Source organism: Etheostoma cragini, chromosome 18 (genome assembly GCF_013103735.1).
Source record: "Etheostoma cragini isolate CJK2018 chromosome 18, CSU_Ecrag_1.0, whole genome shotgun sequence".
Lineage (NCBI taxonomy): Eukaryota > Metazoa > Chordata > Actinopteri > Perciformes > Percidae > Etheostoma > Etheostoma cragini.
The window spans coordinates 10,111,960-10,135,600 of NC_048424.1; the positions used below are offsets into that span (position 1 = coordinate 10,111,960).

At 40.8% G+C, this 23,641-nt stretch overlaps 1 protein-coding gene across 7 annotated transcripts in view; it reads left to right on the forward strand.

Annotated features, from left to right (window-relative positions):
- Window positions 1–23,641, forward strand: part of wasf1 (WASP family member 1) — a 52,537-nt gene that overhangs the window by 14,084 nt on the left and 14,812 nt on the right. For all 7 annotated transcript variants that reach the window (XM_034900206.1, XM_034900210.1, XM_034900208.1 and 4 more), the window contains 4 exons: window positions 7,126–7,280; window positions 8,398–8,532; window positions 17,019–17,172; window positions 20,881–20,998. In XM_034900206.1, coding sequence (XP_034756097.1) covers window positions 7,148–7,280; window positions 8,398–8,532; window positions 17,019–17,172; window positions 20,881–20,998 — 540 coding nt within the window. In that variant the 5' untranslated portion in view covers window positions 7,126–7,147. The remainder of the gene's footprint in view (window positions 1–7,125; window positions 7,281–8,397; window positions 8,533–17,018; window positions 17,173–20,880; window positions 20,999–23,641) is intronic.

Consider the following 23,641-nt stretch of genomic DNA (forward strand, 5'->3'; position numbering starts at 1 on the left):
GAAAGATATTTGCCTACTCTTTGCATATGTCTTTGATAATAACTTATTTCAACTTCATTTGCTTTCAGAGAATTTCAGTGATTTTGAGCACGTTATTTCATTCTGTACATGGGCACCAGGGACCTCTTAATGTGCAGAGGCACTCCTCTCCTGTCAAATTTGGTTAAGCTAAGAATTCAGTAGTTTGTACATGTCTTCTGACTAAGTCTGAATGCAAAAATGTTTATTGCTGCGGCCAAAGCAAAGTTCAGCCTTAGGCCTTCTTATCTCAAAATGTGTGATAGTTTCAGGCAGTTTTTAAAGGACATGAAGATAAAATGTTATCCTTATGTGCCAATGAGAGAGAAAATAAACAAAAGAACAAATAACATTTATAACTGTAAAGCTGCCTCATTAAAATAACAAAACATTAGACATTTTTCTGTTGAGCCTCCGTAGTAGCAAAGGAAACTAGCTGAAGGAAATGGAAGTCTCGTTAATAAGTTTTGAGTTTGACCACGTATGAGCTGTAGCTGTCCTGCACTGCATATATGCATTACTGATTTAAACCAGCTGCTGGTAAGCTTTGTCAGTTTGATCTCTGCTCCCTCTGCTATCGGCTGCTGTGGCTCTGCCAGTTTCTCTGATTATATGTCCCTCTTTTTTTGGTTGCAGCTGTTCATAGTGTCGGAACAAACCACGTCCACAGCTGTAGTGTATGAGTTCCCAGAATCACCAGAAAAAAAGGACAAAATGTTCAGGCTGATTTTACGTGAGAATGCAACTGTCTTCATGCTTCGAGTTGTCTTTGAGGAACGGTTTTAAGGAGAGAACAGCACAATATTTGTAATTTAAAAGATTCATTTTCAGTCCTAGAATAACAAGGTTCCTGCAAATCTTGAAAAGTCTGAAAAAAGGCCTTGGAATCTATTAAAAGTCTTTTAGATGAAATTTACAACCGTCTTATATTTCCTTGCCTTCTGCATGCAGTAATGTGTCCCAAAAAAATTGGTATCTGGTCACAGGCTGTTGGGAAGTGTTATACACCTATAAACTAAAGGCGGGATTGTTGCAACAATTTTTGCAAGCTTTTTGTGGAGTTTTAGTCTGCACCAATTACTCGTCTCAAATCTCGTCATATAGCTTGCTACAGTCTCCACAGCAGGACACACATCGTCTCATAAGGGGCAAATGGCAATTTTAGCATGTATATAAATAAACATAAGTTAATTATCTATCCATTTCTGTTTTGCTGTTTGTGCAGGTCAATTATTTAATAAGTATATCATTAGAAGGTATTGGTATAAATAGATACTGTGGGGAAGTACTTAAAATAGTTACGATAAAAAATAACTTTCATACTTTGGACAGCATGGTTGTAAAACAGGTCTTATATTTCATTCTGTGTGGTGTATGCTGCAGAAACCCTGCACTAACCAGGCTCCTGATCCGTGCATGGTACTGGATTCTGTGTCGTGGTGATTCAGAGTGAAAATCAGTTGGACAAACTCTTCAGACCATGCATTTTACAACACCTAATGAGCTCTCGTTTCAAAAAGCTGAGATTATTTGATTTCAATTACAGTCCTACCAATAATAGGCATTTCCCGAACTATTGGTATCTGCATTTACAATATAATGGCCATAATTTTTTTCTCCTAGTAATTTAAAAAAACATATATATTTATGATCGTAATCATTTATAATGACAAATAAATGATTCTGTCAAATGAATATATAAAAAAAACAAATGGACGCTCAACTAAGTTATGAGTTTTGCGTTGCATAGTTTGTCCACCAGAGGGCGCTCTGCAACGTCCCTGTTGGCAACACTACTCATTTTTACTGTTGTGCTTTCATATAAAAAAATTTCATATATTAGGTCTGTATTTTAATACATTTTATTTATCAGAATTTTATATTTTGAAGTTCCTTGATGTGAAAAAATAAATTATTTTAGTGAGAACTCATGAATAACTAATGTTAGGGAAATATGTTTAAGTTTTGTTACGCGTTTCTGGATACATTTTTTTTTTTTTTGTAAATATATGTATATCTATCTATCGGCATATCAGATTTTTTTAATTAACCAAATGTTCGAGCTCTATTTTCGATTCCAACCAGCTTCCTTTGTGGTTTACTATCGCTCCTCTTTATTTATTTATTTTTTCCTGTTTTACAGAACGAGTGACTGTGTTGAAAACTGGGGCTAAAATTGTTTATATATATATATATATATATATATATATGATTCACCTCCTTTTCCATAATTTGCAGAAAATAACTCTACAAGAAATCCTGGTTTTGTGTGGCCCTGTGTGTATTAAATCATAGCTAATGGTGTACCATGTCTCTATGTCTCTACCGTGCCCTCCAAGTAAAAGGCCCTTGACCTGCTTCTTACTGAGGGATCCTAGGCTATATTGTGTGGCAGTGTGAGAAAGTACATGCTCTATTAGAGCTTCTCCTTGGACATATTGACCTGAGTGCAATGAGCTGCACCAGTGGAGGCCCCCTACTCTCTACTGGCACGTGCCTCTCCCTGCTTTGTACTTGCACACAATGGATGCGCAATCCCAGATCTCCTTCTTATTCTCTCTCATATTGCATTAACTTATCAGTGGCTATCACTGTTTTGACCCATCACCCTGATCTAAGCCCATTCTTTCTTTTTCCACCTTCTTTGCCTTTGCTTCCCTTGGGATGATATAAAGTGACCAATGACATCCCACTGCAGTGGTTGCCATGGTGACAGGTGACAGTGGGAAGCACCACCCAAGATGTATGGATCATAAAAGTAGGAGGACAGTCAGTAAGGGCTGTGCAGAGAGAAAAAAGGCTGGCTAGCCTGTAAACTGGGTGGACAAATAAAAGAAGGGAAAGAGTAGGTATGTGAAACATGCCTTTGTGCACTGATCATCTCTGATCATTTAGTACTTATATGGGCTGCAGTGATGGCCCTGCTCTATTTTACTGACAATGCACAGTCAGTGATGGAGGAAAAACCAAGGGGACAAGTAAGGGGATGTATAGGAAAACAATATTTCTCCCACAAAGATCTTTAAGCAACCTTGTTCATTAAATAAGGATATAATTTAAAACTGAAGAGTGTAATTTTCTCCGTGTTGGATCTGTCAGTTATGTTCTCCACATTTATTCTTTCATTAAGCCGCTATTGTGTGCTGATAGTCATAAATCTGTCTCAGAGTAATCACCAGGCAGTCATAATGCCTCATAGGCCTTCAGCCCATTGAATCCTTCTGGCAACGGACAACGAAAGCGCAATCCTTCCCGCGGCCACAATGGACGGCGAGGGCTCTGAGGTGGCCGGTGGCCGTCAGCAAAGGCGAATCCCTTCTGGATGCCGTCAGCGAAGGCGATACCCCTCTGGAGGCCGGGGGCGAAGGCGAATCCCCTCTGGAGGCCGGCGGCGAAGGCGAATCCCCTCTGGAGATCGTTGGTGAAAGCAAATTCCTTCTGGAGACCGTCTGCGAAGACGAGATCCCTCGGGCGGCCGGCAGCAAACGTAGTATCCCTCTGGCAGCGAGGGCAAAACCCCTCTGCATTCCAAAGGAGCCTCTCTGGAGTTTGGCCAGAACCGTGATTGCTGACTCCCTCTGCCTGGGTCAGGCCACAAGGTGACAGTGTCAGGAGTCAGTCAGACCACTAACAAAACACAGGGATCAGGAGTTGGCCGGACCACTGTCAACACAGGGAGCAGGAGTCTTTGTGTAATTAGCAACGGCAAAGTCCTTGAGGTGCCGGGCAATGGCACAGTCCCTAGGGTGCCTGACCAAGGCAAAGTCTCTGGGTTGTCAGGCAACGGCACAGTCTCTGAGATGTCAGGCAACGGCACTGTCTCTGAGGTGTCTGGGACACTAGTCAGCTGAGACTCTGGGAGAGCGGTCAGCGGAGGTTCTGGGCAGCTGCATGTCTGCTGAGACTCTGAGTGGCTGCACTGAGGTAGGCCGGGAGTTGGTAAATTTAACAGGCTCAGAAATTAAGCGTGTAACCCAGTCAGGAATTGAGTCCTTCAACCAGGACTTTTCAGAAACCATGTTACGGCCCATTAACAAAATTGACTCCTTCTGGTACTCACAGTCAGTCTTTCTCCACATGGTATTCAGCTTGATAAGATCACAGAGTAAGTCACCAAGACATCTGACATGGTCTGTGCAGGTTCCATTCTCCAGGAAACGTGGAGCAGCAAACAAAGGAAAAACAAAACAGTGAAACCTCCGAAAAGTCTCTCTGCTGGGTCCAAGTGTTCAGATCATTCTCTTATGGAAGGTTGGTGAATGGTGGACCCAAAATTCAGAGTCGGAAACTAAAGGTAGTTTTGATGGTTTAATGAATCCAGAAATGCTAAAAAAAACAAAAAGAATCCTGGAAACAAGCAGGAAAAAAATGGGAACCAAATATAAAGTCCAAGTAAAAACAGAAAACACAGGAACACTAACATTATTCAAGAGGACTACCAAAGCAGTATGCAGTAACACTACAATGGTCTGACCACGGCCAAGGGGCCCACCAAGACTAAAAATAGAGGGTAATGAGATAACAAGAGGCAGGTGAAACAAGGGCTGGGAAACAGGTGGAAGACATCAGATAATCACAGGATAAGCGGGAAATCACAGGTAGTAAAACTAAAGACAAGACAGCCCAGAAATCCAGACTATCAAAATAAAACAGGAAACAGAACAAACACTGACAAGAGACCACAAGACGGAAACCCCAACTAGACAAGACAAGGAAGCAACCAAGGACTAAAACATATACAAGACCAAATAAAAACACAATTACAAGGACAAAATATATAACAAAATACCAAAACCTAACTAACCTCAAACAACAAAACATGGATTAATTCCATTTAACTATGTAGACTACTTACTTTATGGTAGAATATCCAGGTAAATGACCGAATCAGCAAGCAAGACGCTTTGCTTCTGAAACGCTCCCAGTGTGTTATGACGCACGGCAGATGACGGATGAGAATCACGGCGCCTGGTGGAGTCCCCCGGTAGATTTCTGCATTCTGAGAAAAAGCCTGACACATCAAAACATAATGTCTTTTAGAATTCACTGTCTCGTCACACTACATCGGCCCATTAGAAATAATCTATTCTGCTGGACTCTTCACTTTAAAGGTAAATATGTCAGCAGAGCTCATGTTGAATGACTTCAATGAGGCACTTCTCACCACTAGTGCTAATTTACTTATTCCCTGACAAAACCCGTCAGTCATTGTGGAGCTCTTGTTGGAGCTTCGTGGTTAGTGAAACTCTTTCCATCTTACATGGAGAAGAAAAAACACCTTGCCAATATCTAGTCATGATCAACATCCTGTGTTTATCCGGTGAAACACCCTTTGTGGACACAAAGCACTGTAATAACTTAGTTTACACCTTCACCTTGGCAAGTGGTTGCTAGGGTGTTGTCTGCCATTACAATCGCGTGTGTGTGTGTGAGACACGGAGGGACTGTTGGGAAATGAAAAAATCCTTACAGAGGACATCTTTTAGTTTCAGAAGTGGGCAGGGATTTGATGCTGTGTTTGGGTTTGTTTTGGCAGTAACATGGCCCACACATCTAATTAACACCACTTAAACAACAGCTTAAAGATGTACAGGTTCTCATCCTTTCCTTTTTATAGGTATTTTTGCCCCCATTTAAGACACGTCAAAGATGAATCACCTCAACAAAGCCTTTTCCTGGGCTCCCTCTCGCTCCCCTCTAACCATCCATAGCTGGGCCACCTCCTAGAATAGCCTTCCTTGACCTACATTTTTATGGATATTGTGAATAATCATGTTTATTCTTTAGTGTCTGTAACACTGCTAAGAATACAGCATGATATTAAAAGTACCAGACGCCAATTAAAGTTTAATCAGTGCTTTAACAAGGCCTCATCACTGTCAATCTCAGTAAATCAGTCAGTCCATGCAAGCACCTGATCTCCCCATCATTGCTCACACTTGCTCTAATTATAGCATTAGAGCAGAGAGACGAGGTGTTGTTAGCATGATTAACTGGTGTTGTCACAAAGGGAGTGGTGTTGGTTGAGGGTGTCCTCCTGATTTCTTTGCTCTCATCTTTCACCTTTCTTTTCATTAAATGTCCATGATGTGCTGTGTAACATAACGTTGCTGTCATGCTTTTTCTTCTTCCGTCTTTACTCTTATGTTGTTTAAGCTATTACTTGCAATTATATGTGACATTTTTCCAACAGCTATTTGATGGATTGGCACTAATGGTGCACCGTTCAGAAAATGTCATGATTGAACATCAATTTTTAGGCTCAAGACTCATTTCAAAATTAAAAAATGATTCACAGTATATATGTAGGTACTTTTCCCCATGCGATACTCACCGTTACAAAACTAAAAAAATAAAATAGGAATCGGTTATTAATCTGTAGAGCTTGAATCGCAACACAGCCCTAATCGGCACAAATTTTGTTTGCTCTGTTGTCATAACATATATCTAGCATGTTAGCATTGGTGTGTGCATGTTAGCCAGCTGATGTTTACAGCCTCACAGAACTGCTAGCGTAGTTGTAGGCTGGCTGTCTGTTAACGGTTTCTCGTGGCTATTTGAGGTAGAAAGGTGTATCAAATTCCGTAAACATATTTTGGTTCTGGATCATTGTCTTCTGTGGTTTTGGGAAGTCATCCTTGTTTTTGGTGTTAGTGTGAATGGAGGGAAACCTACAGTAAGCAGCCCAGCACTGCACCCTTAATGCCATTAGCATGGCTGAGTGGGCAGACAAAGTGCTGAGGTTTGCTAGCCTGGCTTCGGATGATGAAAATGGAAAAGACAGTGCTAAGTCGGTGAAAGGGATGAGGCAACATGGCTGCGAGCAATGTCAAAACATGACTTCCCTGCTATTCTGTAGCATCTTCTGTTCCCCCAGCATCCTGCTAAACAACACTTACACTCACATTGCCTTCCCGCTCCACATGCTGTGTTTCTCTCCATTGCTTTGTCGTGATAATTCTGGTGTTTTCTGAGCAAAGACAACACCAGTCTCTTCTATTGTTGTGAACTGCAAAATCTCAAGGTATGTAACAAGAATTGTTGCACTAACAAAGTTTTGTCTTCTATTTCTCATTTCTGTCCTGTCCCCCTGCCCCTGACTCCTAGGTAGTGGTGTCGCAGCAGAAGGATGCCGCTGGTGAAGCGCACCATCGAGCCCAGGCACCTGTGCCACACAGTGCTGCCAAGAAACATCAAGAATGAGCTGGAGTGTGTGACTAACATCTCTTTGGCCAACGTCATACGCCAGCTCAGCAGCCTCAGTCAGTAGCGCGCACACACACACACACACACAGGCACACACACACTCTCACATACTGTTATTTTAATAGACACACACACACTGTACACACACACACACAAGCACCTCAGCTCCCTGTAAGTTGATTAGCGGACATTAGCGGATATTAGGTACTGAGTCAGCTAGGGCCTACTTATCAGTTTTCAATATTTTCTGCTTTTCGGTAGCAAGACATTGTGGTATTTAGAAAACTACCTGACAATTTAATAATCCTTAACATCCATGATCAGTTTTCACAATTGCATATTTTTGAGTTTTTGAGGGTAGGTTTGTAAGGAAACCGTGTAAGGCTGCCCTTGAATCAAGATTTAGTTTGAGTTGACTCAGAGTAGAAGAGAATTAGATTTTCACACAGTCAGAGAAAGTAAAAGTGTGAGTCCTTGTCCTTGTTCAGTTTTAAAATCCTAGCGCACCATGAAGGGTTCCCCCAGCCAGGCTGCGGACAGCGCTGTTAGCAGAGGAGTCAATCACCCTGGACGTTAGTAGAGGAGGTTGTACCAGCATCTGGTTCGAAAGGAGTTTAGCCGACTTTACTGACAGCCAAAAAAGAAAAAGCTCCAGTGGAGCACCTCTAGCACCAAGCACTCCCATCTCCATCAGTGAGCCTCCAATGTTAGGTTCCAAAGGGATTTCCATTCACTACTGACACACCGTTTCTCCAACTGTCAATATCAGTAATCACGCGCACATGTTTAAAGCTAGGGTGCGAGACAAAGAAGAACGATCACTGACTTACCATTTTAATACCTCTTCAATACTAAAGGACCTAAGTTTTGTAGACTTAATGTCCCCAGAGCCAGTTGATGTAAAACATAACTAATTACTATTTTAAAATGAAAATGTTCAATCAAAGACAAATAACACTTATAAATTACATTAATATTAGGTATCTACTTAAGAAAATGTTTCTTATTATTACTGCATATAAAATTGTAAAAAAAAAACGTGTGTGTGTGTGTGTGTGTGTGTGTGTGTGTGTGTGTGTGTGTGTGTGTGTGTGTGTGTGTGTGTGTGTGTGTGTGTGTGTGTGTGTGTGTGTGTGTGTGTGTGTGTGTGTGTGTGTGTGTGTGTGTGTGCAGGTAAATATGCAGAAGACCTGTTTGGAGAGCTGTTTAATGAGGCCCACACCTTCTCTTTCCGGGTCAACTCCCTGCAAGAGCGTGTGGACCGCCTCTCCATCAGTGTCACACAGCTAGACCCCAAAGAAGAAGAGTGTGAGTACTATAAACACACACACACACACACACACACACACACACACACACACACACACACACACTCTACCTCTTTTATTGAAACATTTTCTGCCAATCACAACTTCACTTCTTACTGCAACAAATTAGATATGCACTTGTTGACGTGCCTTTCAGTGTGTTTGTGTGTCATCTATGCGATGGTGTTTGCCTGTCTCCCCCCTTCAGTGTTACTAGCTGCTATTAGAGGAGCAGGCAGTTACGAAAAGGTTTCATTTTTCACCCCAGATCCTACAAACCGCTGCTTCTATTGGAAACATTCTGAGTTTCACTTTGGCTGGATGCTCGTTTACACACTAAAGGCCTTCTCTTTGTGAGGAGAAATTGGATCTGGTGGTCAGGCTGTATCTGTGGTAAGCAATAATAAAAAGGGGTAGCAATGTGATTACCGGCAAGACTGTCGGGTAAGCCAGGTTATCCTGAGAGAGGGGGGCAGGAAAGGATAACACAGCTAGAGGAGAGTGCAATGGGTACAAAGGAAAAGGGGAGAATCACAGCGGCATTATACTATGTTTTATGGCACCGTATTGATTTCCCATTGGCCATCAGAATGTTTACGGCTTTACACAATGCTACTCTAACGGCTTACTTGTCTTTTACACAGAGACATTAAAATGCTCACTGGGCTGTACTTGGTGCTTATATCTTTTCTGTGAGTGCAAGTACAGGCGTTCATGCCTTTTTACAAGCCAATGATTTGTTTCCTAGTTTTTGAAGAATCATGGGTTTGTGTTTTAAACACAGCTGAGGAATATACTTGTGCAAATCCAGATTACTCACAGATTGTTAACCCTGATCTCACTTTTTTTCCTTCCTGAAATTTTCCCCCTTTGGATCGCTTTGCACCCTTAGTCACATTACCTCCCCTCTTCCTCCACCTGCCCTACTCTTACCATTTCTAGCTTCTTCTTCTGCCTCTCCCCTCACCACCCTTTCTCCTCACACTGTCCCCACACTGTACCCATCCTTATTGAATAATTGTGGAAGCCTGTTGTGCAGAGTGTCTCAGCTGGTAATTGAGTCCATTATCCTTCAGAGGTTAAAGGGCAAAGACACACTGACTCACCCTTCCTCTCACGCACACTAGGCACACTATCTTATTCTACAGAGGTTAAGATATTAACATTTATCTTATTAGATACATATGCAAATTTAGTAGGGGGAATACCGAAGTAACAACAGAGCCACTCTTTGTGTCATTTTGGTATAAGGCTCCTTGTTCATATTCATGGGAAGTTTCTGCATTTGGACACAGATTATGAGTGAGTGAGTGATTGTGTGTGTGTGTGTGTGTGTGTGTGTGTGTGTGTGTGTGTGTGTGTGTGTGTGTGTGTGTGTGTGTGTGTGTGTGTGTGTGTGTGTGTGTGTGTGTGTGTGTGTGTGTGTGTGTGTGTGTGTGTGTGTGTGTGTGTGTGTGTGTGTGTGTGTGTGTGTGTGTGTGTGTGTGTGTGTGTGTCTAATGCATCTGTGCATGTGGTCCTTGACTTTATCTCCCTTCATAATTAGCCTGAAGTAGTGGCTTGAAAGACAGTGGATAAGGATCAGCTCAGTTGCAGTTTAAGTGTGTTGGAGTCGGAGGGGAGTCAGAGAGTAAGAAAGATGGAAGGATAGAGGGATGGGCGCATAATACAAGGCACTGCAGCACAAGCAGTGGAGTGTAAAAGGATTGTACCGCAGAATGTTCTGGGCCAGGTTAAAATGGCCTCCTCTGCAGGTTGCAGAGATTTCCCACACAGTTCAACTCCTCCACAAGCACTCATAACCAAACAAGGTTGTCTTGTAAATGGAAAAAAAACCACACTCTCCTTCCTTTTTCAACCATTATTAATTAAAGACATGTAAAATCTATTGACTTTAATAGCAAGGTAACAAGGTAGTGTGATGACTTTGAGGAGCGAAGTGTGTGAGAAATGTAAAAGAAAGATGGACAGTTGTTGGAGGGGTGTGTTTCCCATTAATGCCACTCTTCATCCCTACCCCCACCCTGTCTTTACCCTCACATTCTTAAACACACTCTGCTGTACACAGTTGAAAGTGTATGCTTTTAGCACAAGCATATGACTTGGCTTGTAATTTGTCTGTGTGGGTCTGTGGTCTGCATGGGGAGGAGTGAAGGAGAGGGGAATGAGTTCAGGCACGGATGGGACCATAAATCAGGACCGTAGAGGGATAAAGATTGGGAGGATGGGGGTCGGATAGGATGGAGGAGAAGGGTGCAAACACAAGTATTTTACAGATACTGTTCACAAAACCTTTCGCAAGCCTCTTTGAAGTTCTTTAAACCATGTAATGACAAAAAATATTTTTGGTGTCCAACTGACTAATTACCCTCGGAAATGGTTTATGGTTTCTATTTTATATAAACCTTTTCATGCAATGAACTATAAATACAAATAAAATCATACACACAACATGCAGGAATGTTGTCCTGAATGTTGTCAAGATAGTGGTAATCAAGGGTTGTTTTATTGTACTGTATTTTATGAACTGTTTATTAACAAAATAATTGTGTTGTCTTTTGTTTCTATATGTATTAGAGATATGTCTTATAGTTTTGCACCCCTTGTTTTGTGTTATAATGTGTTCTTATTATTACTGTGACCATAGTTATGATTTATTTGTAAAATATAACTTAATTTTGGCGTAAGAAATGTGAACTACAGAACAGCCAATAAATCCTCATATTTGAATGATCATCCCACCCTTTCATTGTGTAACTGTATAATAATCACCAACACTGCAAGCAAGCAGTAGTGAAGAGCCAGTAAGGACTTGTATTGGTTACTTATTAATGGTTTTATTACACAACATAACAATGTATCAGTGACGTGATTTGGGAAGAAATAAAAGCTCAACAGGCTGGGACACCTTATTATATAATTGACCTGCAGTATTAACAACATTAACATCTACTTCAGTATCTTCTATCCACTATTGGTGGTTGCTCACTGTGTCCCATTGGGGTAATTTAAGACTTTACCTTTTGATTTTTAACTGAGACACCAGTAATTCACAAAGGGATGACTGCTAGGTTTTACTAAAAACTCATCTGCACAGATGTGTCAAGCTGAATATCCATAGCAGTTTGTCAACTTTATCGGGGGTTTAACAATTCCATGTCATTCAGTTGAACATAGGGCACCTTATAGAGGTCATGAAGAAAAGATCTGAACCTGAACCTGAACTGCTATTGATTGATAGCTGCTTTGCCAACACTGCAGAATTATTTAAAATGATGTCAATATACAAACCCCATAAACATCCCAGACATTTCCAACACTAGACATAATTAAATTCAAGACAAGGCGCAGTCACTGAAGTGAATGATTTATCAGTCCAAAGCATATGGCACAGTGGGGACAGCATGAAAGATGTTTCGCTGAAGGTCGTGGAGATGTGCGATGGAGACGTGGCCGGAGTGATGCATGCAGTGTCATTGGTTGTGCAGTGCTTGAGGTCAATAGTGCTTTAGCTCATGAATTCATGCAGGTTCAAACTGATATATATATACACACACACACACACACACACACACACACACACACACTCTCTCTCCTTGCCCACACCCCTCAAGCCTTTAAAGGGCATTGTCCCTTACATTACCCTTTAGGCCTCCACTCCCCTTCTCCTCTTCCTCCCCTCCTCTCTTGACTGGTAACAGTCCTCCACACCTTCTCTGTCTTTGTTGTCCACCTCTGCCCACTCCCATCTATCTGATTGATCTCTGCTCTACCTCCATTTTGCCTGGATGCTATTTGTGTGCTGTCAGGCTCTCTTCCCCCTATCACTCCAGCCAACCAAACTAATGGCCTGTATCCCCTACTTAATGGTACCGTTATATCACCGCACTGGCCGCAGGCCATTATGGAGGACCACAAAGCCACCCCGAGTCCCTCTGGGCTCTAACTGTTTCTTTATGTACTCCATAGTCTCTCTCTGCTTCAGCTCTTTCTATTAGTCCTTCTGTGACACTGTTTCTCTATTCCATAAGAGGTTTCTTCTTCTATTACCAATTTTCTTTTCTTCTCTTTGTGTCTAGGACATCCTGTTCTTTCATTATCTACATTTACCATGATTTTTCTTTTCTACTGCTTGTTTACCCTCCTTGACTGTTATTTTCTCTGGCACTTGTTACATGCCTCTTGTTATCTTCTCTTCATCTCTCTCTGTTGTTCTGTCTGTCCTTAAGGTCTATTAAAATAAACTTTCCTGACATGACTGTTAATTCAACTAGCCGGGTTGGGAGGCTAGGTAGACTTGTGAGTGATCAACTGTGCATGGTGAGCAGAGGATAAAGAACAGCAAAAGAATTTTGGCACACTCTTGCAAGTCACACACGCAGATGTTGTGTTCACTGTTGCTGGTTTACATGTAAACCGACATGAAGCAGGATGAGTTCAGTGACCATCCACTGTGTTAAATAATCTGTGGGCTATCAAGGGGAGAGCACTGGTTTTCTTTTAGCTTTTGTAAGCATTCAATGACTGGTCATTATATTGGTGGGCACCACAGTAATTTAAGTAACGTTTTTGTAGAAGCATAAATGCTGCAACTTTATTAGTCAGAAGTTATCCTTTCAATTTCTCTGGGTGTTTGAGCAATGCTGCAAATCAAAAAGCAGGGCTATTTTTCTGCAATATTGGATTTTAAAGAATTATCTGTGTCAACATGTTGAAGTACTCAGATTTTTCAGCTGTTTAAATGGTTGGATTAGACAAAAAAAAATAGCATGTTGGTTCTGATAATATTGTTTGCGGCCCCCCTCACCATTTGGCAAACAATGGGAAATTGGCATATGACAAGATGTAAGTCATGCATACCTCAGCAAGAATGCAGAAAGTACTATTTACACGTATTAAAGTTGATCCAGAAGTATAGATTGTGAATACCGGCAAGCAGATTGTAAAAACATAGATGCAGAGTAGATGCATAAAGTACAGTTCATCTACATGGATGGATGGATAGAGAAACTATCCATCACTAGTTTACTGATAAGGAGCTTCACATGCTGAGAACAGAGGCTGCTCCTGTTGCACCTGGTGCTGCTCGAACTGACACTCACACACATGCACACGCTAACTCACTCATTCATTCACAAATGCTTACAGTAACATTTTTCTCATTAGCTAAATGTCTTCACTAAATGGGGGTAATTGGTAGTTCAGTTGAATAAGTGACATTTTGTAATTAGGATGTAGAACAAAATGCTATGATATCTGTGCGTGTGTGTTTGTGTGTGTGTTTCTGTCCACATGGATTAGTGCAGTGTGCCTCTCTCAGTGCTCAGTGTTGTTTGACATAGGTTTATAGCCACCTCAGTCTGCATCAGATTCATCCTGACACACACTTCTGCACTGCCTCTGTTTGTTGCTTTTGCACATACACACCATCTGACAGCGCTCTGCTCTCCCTAAATGCATTGAGGCAGCAGGACACCGGTCTCTTAAAAACCGAAAAAGAACTTTAAATTCTCAGATCTCACCATTCCTTCCACTTATCCCTGGTGTTTCTCTCCTCTGTGATCGCTGTGGGCAGGGTATGCTGCCGTGGTTATGGCTTTAATCTTTCCCCTTTCTTATCCTTCGTCACCTCTTATGTCGCTGATCTAGGATCTAATCACAAATAAGATTGTACTCACCAAGTTAATTGCTGAGATCTAGAAACGCTGCTGCATCGCCAAAAACAAACCTCATGGTTGACCGACCTTATTTGAAAGAGAAAACAAAGGTTAACAGTTAAATTATTACCCAAACTATCTGATGTAAACATTCATCTGAGTTTACAAACTAACTTCATGTTTCAACTTAGACCTACCATATTTACCATAGTTGCGCCTTCAGTATTCCAGTGAAATAGGAGGTTATTACCAGTTTTTCCTTATTGTAAGATGCAGGACGGCATAAGAAGACTGTGACTACCCTCACTTTTTCCTGTGGTTATTTCTGTTCAATGTAGCGCTGTAACTAACTAATTATCTTTAGTGCTGTCAAACGACTAAAATATTTAGTCGCGATTAATTGCATTAATGTCATAGTTAACAATTAATTGCACATTTTTATCTATACTATATGTCCCTTGTTTTCTTATTTTTTTATTGATTTTTCTTATTTTAATGTTTGTATCAACATGGAAAAGTGGATGGGCTTGCTTTGTGCAAATTTTTTTTTTTTATTGAAAACATCATTGGCGTATAGCCTACTGTAGTGTTCAATTTCACATGTAACATTCTCACTTGGACTGAATTATCTCTCACACAATCTAACACTGTCCATTAATAAAAGGGTTAAAATAATATTTTGACGAGGGGGCGGAGAAGCAGCATCAGCTGTGTGCTTGGCCATCAAGTAGTATTTCAGACTGGGCGTGCTGTGATGAAAGCTCAGTTCACAACGACAAAACACACAGATCACTTTGGTCTTGTCAATGGAACCATTTGGCATCTTTTAAAAAGTAAACTTTCTATTCAGAATCTTATTGGCATCCAATTCATCGTCTCGCGCTCGCCGTCAATTCAGAGCATAACGTTACTACTCTTTGTCCGGCTTGCAATTCCAAACAAGTGTGTAGCGGGCCTGCTGTTTTGTTTCCGGTCTTGCTAGATCTGGTGTGGTGTTGTAGTTTTCTAACGTTACTAGTTAAAAAACTACAAAGTTTGCTAGGCCAAAAACAACGTAAAAATTGATACTGTTGAAATGGGTTTGCGATAATGCCGTTATTAACGCATTTAACTGACAGCAATTATTTTGATTAATTGATCGGTCGATTGTTTTCTCGATCACAATTAGTGATATGACGTCCTCATATATGTTATTTCGTCCACAAAGAAATTCAGATTGCTGTCATAGACAAGTGAAGAATTAGAAAATATTCACATTTAAGAAGCTGGAATGAGATCATTTTTACTTTACATTACTTAAAACAATTAATTGATAATCAAATTAGTTGGCAATTAATTTAATAGTGGACAACTTATTGATTAATCATTGCAGCTCTAGAACAATATACCCATCGCAGCATGTGTGTGTCTGGGAGTGTCTGCTGTTGAAACGGCTGTTAGATTTTCTCCCTTGCGTGGTCTCCGAACCTTAATCCACCCTCTGGCTCTTCCCAACTTCTCTCATGGGACGTCATGCCTTTCTGTTTTTCTCACAGAAGTCATTTGTGTTTTAATGTGTTTGGCTGTCTCGCTTGCTTTTTTTTTTTTACACCACTCTTTATTCACATGTCCATGTTAGTTTTATTGTCCCTCACCCCGCTCTTCATTTCCAATCTTCTTCTCACCTTTTACGCGTCTGTATTTCTTGTGAATGATTTCTTGTTATCTGTCAGCTCCTGCTCTTTGTTTTACTGTTAGTGCCTCTTTGCTCTGCCTTGGTCTGTCCCCTGTTTCCATCACCCTGCCTCTGTTGTGTCCGTGCTGTTTTATTATCTCTCTCTTGCATTCTCTGGCTTCCTTTCTCTCTCCCAGAGTGTTACTTACCAAACCTTGGTTTACTGATAGTGTTTGTTATTAATGATACTCCAGTGCCTCATGGGGCTGGTCCTACACGACAGTGAGAGTCTGTGGGAGTCATTTCCCAGCTGTACTGCTGCAATATAGAAGATCAGATTGGGATAGTTGTCCTTTGTAAAGTAACCTGGTTTTATTTGTAATATTTGATTAAGACAAGCATTCAATGGCGGCCTTTTACTCAGTTGTTCTATTTGTTTGGCTTAAGAGATTGACTTACTGTGCTTAACTACTGTGTAGTTCAGAATTTGATTCTCATTTTCTTGTGTGTGTGTTTGGTACAGTGGAAAGGCTAATGATAGACGACTGTAACAATACCTTTTTTAATATGCCACATGACGTTTCTAGTCTTCCTCTGGGCAGTAGTAAAGTGTATCCATTTGTCATTCCCTCATTCAGATCAGATCTGCTTGCAACGCTCTGGATTTCTTGCCAAGACTTGCTGTTTTCTACGAGGCACAACTAGATTGAGGGTTAGCGTGAGTGTGGTTGTGTTTTCTCTCCCCCTTAGCAATTTCTCCAACCAGTTTTTCTTTTGCCCTCTGAAAATGTCCACTGTCCTGAATGAAAGAATTATCCACACAGCCTCTGACAACCTGAGCCTAGCCTAGCTTAGTTTAGCCGGGCGGCATTTGTGGGCTTGCTTGGGGGGGAAGTGAAATCAGCCATTTAGGCCAGGAATGTAGCATTAACCCAAGGTTTAGTGCTTCGTAATGTTGATTTGGATTGTTTGAGTAATGTTATCAACATACAGTACATTTTTTGATGATGATTATAATGACAAGATGGAGCCGAACGGTACTTATTGTTTTCATCCGAGACATGTCTGTTGTTTGGAGACGTGTACGACATATTTCTTAAAGAACCTGATTTAATAACCGTAATCCCCATCTCCTCCTCTTTCTTTTCTTTATCTCTCCATCCTTTCCTTTCGTAGTGTCTCTTCAGGACATTACCATGAGGAAGGCTTTCAGGAGTTCCACCATTCAGGACCAGCAGCTGTTTGACCGCACATCGCTGCCTGTCCCACTGCAGGAGAGTTTCCAGACATGCGAGCAACCGCCACCCCTCAACATCCTCACACCCTACAGGTCTGAATCCACTCAATTTCACTAACTTGGTTTTTGGGGGTATTTATGATTTTTAGAAAAGTGAATTGTATGCTAAAAGTTGTTACCTACAACTGGAAGAATTAATTGTAGCTGTTTTTCTGAGGCCCAGCATGGCACTACCTTTATCAACCTTTCATATATTTAACCATTTCCACACTTTCAAGTGTTTCCACACTTTCAAGTGTTTCCACACTTTCAAATGTTTCCACACTTTCAAGTGTGGAAATTGAAAATAAAATTCTTAGTATTTTATTGATAGGCTTAAAGAAAGAGCGATTACACTCGCTGTGTTAACACAAAAGCATCTTAACGGCCTTGAATTTTTGCTGTTATTGGGCCCATTCTTTTGCATTATATTTCTGCCTGCCACTATTAAAGCTCACAGTACAATAATGCTCACAGTAATGCACTGCAGAGAGAAAATAAGAAAAACACACTGAGCTTTGATAACCGCAACCTCAAATGTATTCAAAGTCAAGTTGTGCATAGGTATATTATTATTGGCAGGCTTGGGATTCTTTCACACCAGACATCTCTTTTGGCTCTTGAGTGTTGAGCCGAGCGAGCAGAGCGATGAATAATCCATAAAAAGCTCTGCTGGCCAACACTCCCTCTCCTTTATTTGTCAGCCTTGTAACTATGCTGCTTTCTCACTTCTTTTTTTCCTCTCACTCCATTTTTTTTCTCCTCCAGCATCGTACACATTACCCATCTCTGTGTAATACTTTCACCCTGGCCAAGACAGTTGGAGATGTTTAAAGGCAAACCATTGTTTTTATGTTGTGTGTGTGTATAGACATTTACATATGCACTTTTGGGAGACAGGTAAAGGCTGTGGTATTTAAATCTGTCGTAGGTGTGTGTGTGTGTGTGTGTGTTTTTTTGTTTTTTTTAAAGATACTTTTTGGGGCATTTTCGGGCTGTATTTTGACAGGACAGCTGAGGACATGGCCAAGCTAACGGCAGATGTGGGTGCCTACCTTACTCATGTTTCTTTTCTTTTTTTGTGATCACATTTTTTATTTATTTTTATATTAAGAAAACATAATATTCACAAACAGTTACAAACAACACACTGGGACAGAGGAATGCGCCCTAGGGCCTTGCTCGCGTTACTTTAAATGTTTTGTTTTGTGGTGGCTGAAGGCTGCACATCAGTTTTTATTCAGACAGGGATTAAGGGGGATTGTTGAGCAAGACATAAAAATATGCACTGCATAAGCCTCGTCGAGGTCAGTTCCCAGGCTGGCTGCAATTGCTGTCACCTCTCCTTAAACAACAACTGATAGAGTAACCCTGAGCACATGGTCCAGTAGCGTAGTGTGGTCATGAGAGAAAGATGATTTTTTTCTTATTCTTATAAATTGTCACCAATTCTGCAAGTCCAAGGTGATGCAAACAGGATTTTTGCAACAACCCATTAACGATTTAAATGACTGTTGATTCATTTTTTCACCTGAATAATCAACTAATTGCTTTAGTTCTAATTAATTAATATGGAATGGGACACAGTTTAAACGAGCATGAGCAAGAGCATGAATCTTTTCTTCTCCTGTCCAAACGTCACACTAGGAGTCTTCCTGGGCACATCTCCCTATCCACTCTGCTGTCTCTCTATACGCACAAGAAAAACCACACACACACACACACACACACACACACACACACACGCACACGCACTACAGTACCTCTCTCTACAGCCTTTCTCTAGCCCAGTGTCAAATTCTATTTTCTTTCCTTTGTTGTGTTGCATATCATTAAATTTCCACTCTTGCCTTTTGAAGCTTTTTCCTTTTCCAATATTCTTGGTCTTATTGGTGTCATCATCTAATAATTGCCTCCCTAAGCATGGCTTACACTGGCTGAAAGCAGTTAAGTTCAATTTAGGACCTCTGCATGGTTATGATACACCCAATATTACTTTGTATTTGTTTTTAGTATCAAGAGAAACCTGATATACCCTTTTAGGTGCCAATCAGTCCTGTACATCAATATTTGTGACTAACAGTCAGAAGAGATGAAGTTACTGAGTTGATTTCCTTTACATTTTTGAGTAAATCTGTGATCGTTTACAGAAAATAACATCAAGGAAAGAGATCAATATTCGTACTTTGTTCTTTGCAGGAGAACACCTGGTATTGATGTTATTAAATTCAGTCATATGTAGACTGCAGGGTGACAGAAATAGCTCCTCTCACTTTGCATATCTTTTTGGGGTTTCCACCTAATACATTTGGGGCCATGGGACCAAGAACCTTTTGGTAAACGCCGAGCTTTACTTGAGTTTCGACTGAAGGATATAACTACATTTAGCTCTTCTATATAGAAAGTACAGCACAGTACAGAGAAATGCCTCCAGGTGCCTAAAAAGTCCTTACTACAGTTTTTCCAATGCAATGACATACTATTGAGTTTAGTTTGCAAGGCTGTGAGCTGATGATTTGTCAAAATCAATTACAGGGCACAAGAATAAGTCTGTTTGTAATTGAGGGGGTAATTGAGGTGCTCCCAAGGCTGCAGTCTTTGAAAGCCTTCCACACATTTTACAAACTGATCAGTTGTGAATGATATACACTAAAGAAAGACATATGGAAACCGCGCAGAAAGAAGAGGAAGACATTGGCAGGGCAGTTTGTAAGGCTAATCCCTGTAATGATATGAAAAAACATTTCTGGACAGCATGTGTGGGCATCTGTGCATGGTAATGTCCTTGTTAGGAGAGCCCTTTTTGATGTGATGCCTACCTGTGTCTGTCAGAAGTCTTTTTCTGTTTCCCTCCCGATCATCATGGCACTGTTCTCCTCAGTAATCACCAATCACAAAGGCCTCTGTAATGCGATTTAAGAAGACAGAGAGCGGAGCAGAGTTCAGAGGGAATCAATGATAAAGCAGGACATTAGCTATTAATCATGACAAATGGTAAACAGTTATGATATTTTGAGGAAAGCAGAGTGACATAGGCCACAGGAAAAGAAAAATGATTGTTATCAAACAATTCCCTCTCTCTCAATTTTTTTAAGGTTGTCCAAACTCTGTACTCCCTGCCTCATGCAATCTAAGAGGAAAAAGACCCTTTTGTAGCAGTGTAATTTTGTTCCTCACTCTTGTCAGCCAATTCTTTTTATATAGAGCTGAAACCATTAGTTGGTTAATTGATTAGTCCATCAACAGATATAATAATATATATATATATATATAGATAGATAGATAGATAGATAGATATTATAACAGAAATAATTGTAATTTTTCAAGCAAAAATGCTGAAACATTCTATCGATCCAGCTTCTCAAATATAAGAATTTGTTAGTCTTACATTATTGTAAAGGGAATATTTTGGACTGTTTGTTGAACAAAACATTGAGCAATGCTGTATTGCCTTTTCAAATGGAACAGTCACATATTGTAAAATTTTAGTTCATTAACCGTTTTGTCTGTAAAATGTCCGAAAAATGCTGTTCTTTTTCCCAGTCAAAGTGTCTTCAAATGTCTTGTTTGTCCAACCAACAGATATTCAGTTAAATATGCATGACAAAGAAAAGCGGCACATATTCATGACACATATGTTCCGAATTTCTGCTTAAAAAGGATTGCCGTCATCGTTTAGCTTCTCAAATGAAAGAAAACTATTTCTCAAGCATGCCAAACAAATTGTAAGGAGATTTCTTGATTTCTCTTGTCCATCTGCAGGGACGACGGGAAGGAGGGTCTGAAGTTCTACACCAATCCGTCCTATTTCTTTGACCTTTGGAGAGAGAAGATGCTGCAGGACACAGAGGACAAGAGGAAGGAGAGGCGGAAACAGAAGGTATGTCTGAACAATCACAGGATCCTGGCAGTGGACAGTTGAATTTACTTTCTCTTCATGCACAATTCAGGACTGTGCGGGTTCTTTGGTTACTGCAATAGATCGGGGTGTTTGTGATGAGCAGTGGGCTGTGAGTATATGCACACTAAGGTGCGCGAGTAGTTACACATGAAGTAGGAGTGAACAAGAAGCTTCCTGTAGTCTCCACAGATACAGGTTGATGTGTCTTGCTTGAATTAACTGACAGGGTGATTCACTGATAGATTCACAGGCCAGGCTTCAGATCATGAAGCCTAATGCATTAATTAGCCACCCCTAATTAATGAATCAATTCTTACTACAGTCAAACCTCTTAGTTATTACTTCTGTGATCCTTAACTCTAATTAATAGAAGCATCTGCTGTTTACTTGCCCCCGCATTAAGTGCCATCTCTCTGCCTTTACACATGTATACAGACCCACACAACTTCATGTGAAAGCTTTTTACACACAAATGCAATCTGATTTGTATGCACACAGACACAGAAATTAATTTAGGGGCTCTTGCACATCCATAGAAAGCCCCTCTTTCAAATAAAATGCAGAACTGTGACCTAGAGGACATTCACAAGACAAAAAGGATGGATTAAAGGAATTATGCACACATATCTGTTTTGTCTGGTTTGTGTTACCATTGTGGCGGAGAAATGCAGGGCTGCCAACTCTCACGCATTGGCCGTGAGACACACTCATTTGACTGGTTTCACACGCTCACACGCCACACCCCCGATTTCTCCCGCTGAAGTGTCAGCCCGGTCGCTCAAATTTTCTGAAAGATGAGTTTATCTATAGATCTAGCTGAACCACTCACGATTGACTAGTTGTGCTTTCAGAGACTGTGAGGGAGTTAAAGAGCCATCCCCGGCTTCAGGTACGTGCTCTGAGTGTTACAGACCCGTCCGTCGCTTCGTTTCCACTCTCTCTGTAAAGATAGAGGTGAGCAGCGCGGCTGGTAGCATAGCAACTTCAGTTCATTTTAGAGCGCCTGCTCTGCTGGGGGCAGTGACGCGTTGCATCTGTGCGTAGACCTCTGATAATGAGCAGCGTACAGCCATCTCTAAACTTTGTCAGAGACCAGAGACCCAAATGGGCCTCTGTGTCTTTCAGACCGTCTGAATGAGATCCACCATATATCAGCGAAGCAATGAAATGCATAGAAGACTATATTACAACTACAACTCTCCAAATCTTGGACAACAGAGATGGGAGGAGTTATATTTTGAATGTGCACAAAGTGCACATCTGATGAATGATGATGTGAATCTGATGAAACACATCTGAGCTATACTATACTATATATACGATACTGCAACGTTGGGCCACTATTGTGCTTCTCTAACCTCTGTGCATCTCTAAATGTAACTGTAAATAATTAATTCAATGTTTCATAAAATGTACGAATAGTCTTTATTTTCCCCAAAAAGTAAATACTGTAAGTGGGGCCCAGAGGATGAGGGCCAAACATTACTGAACCTTGGCACAAAGCTTAAAGCATTAGAATTTATGTAACTCAGTGGTTCTCCTTCTTTAGAATTTCAGTGGTCTTAGTTTATCCCTCAACATTAATTTGACTTTGGGTCCCTGGTCCCTACACCAGGCAGGGACCCCTGGACCGGTTCACCACAGACCCAAATCTTCTCAGCTGTTGCTGATATACTGTATGCTCCTGTCTCTTCATGTGGCTCATTATGTTTGGCACATTGTCTGAGTCAGTTCTTATATCATTAGAAATTAATAATGTAAATGCTAAATGCCCTAAAACCTGTTGATACTACAATGATGCAAAGGTTCTTAACCCTACAGTTTTGCACATATCATGTAACACTTCAATTCTACATTTTTTTGCAAAAAAGCTGTCCAGAAAGTGTCATTTAATGTTGTATTTTTCAATTCTTTTTGCCCTGGGGGGGGCATACCCCCAGACCCCCCTAGGGAGAGCCCCATCCCCCCACATATAACCAATCCAAATTTAAACCCTGAAGGCTAAAGACCCAAAGAAATTGCTTTGTACGCAGCAAAATATGGGGGGGCCCCCCCAAACTTCACTCCAAGGTTTGGGGAAAAGTTGGCAGCTCTGGAAATGGTCAGGAATTACCCTGAAGTTCTCGCAAGAGCATAATTTGAATTTGCTCAGCAAGTTACTCTGGCAGTGAGTAAGGCCGGCTTTAGACTGGATGCTTCGCACAATCGTGTCAGCTGCGTGGCATGTCCGTTTTTATTTTGGCTCCTATGTGAACAGGTTAGAGCTTACACACTGCCTGTGTGACACGTGCAGCTGCAAAACTCGTGCATGCTAGAAATCAAACCAACGCCTATTTTTCAGCGTGTTGGGAGTGTTTTCAGGCAAAATAGAATAGGAAAAGATATGAATATGTAATTTTGACACAAATACATATTAAATGACATGTTGATATTTGAAAGTCTCTAGGTTTTGACATCAATGCAAATATAAATGTAAAAGAAAAGAAAAATCAATTTTCAAATATTGCACCTGTCATACATATTCTGTGACCTATTTTGCCATCTATACTGCTGACATTGTCTTGCTTTAATCAAATCAGTAACCTATATATTTATGTTTAAAAACTCTCTCCCCATATGATC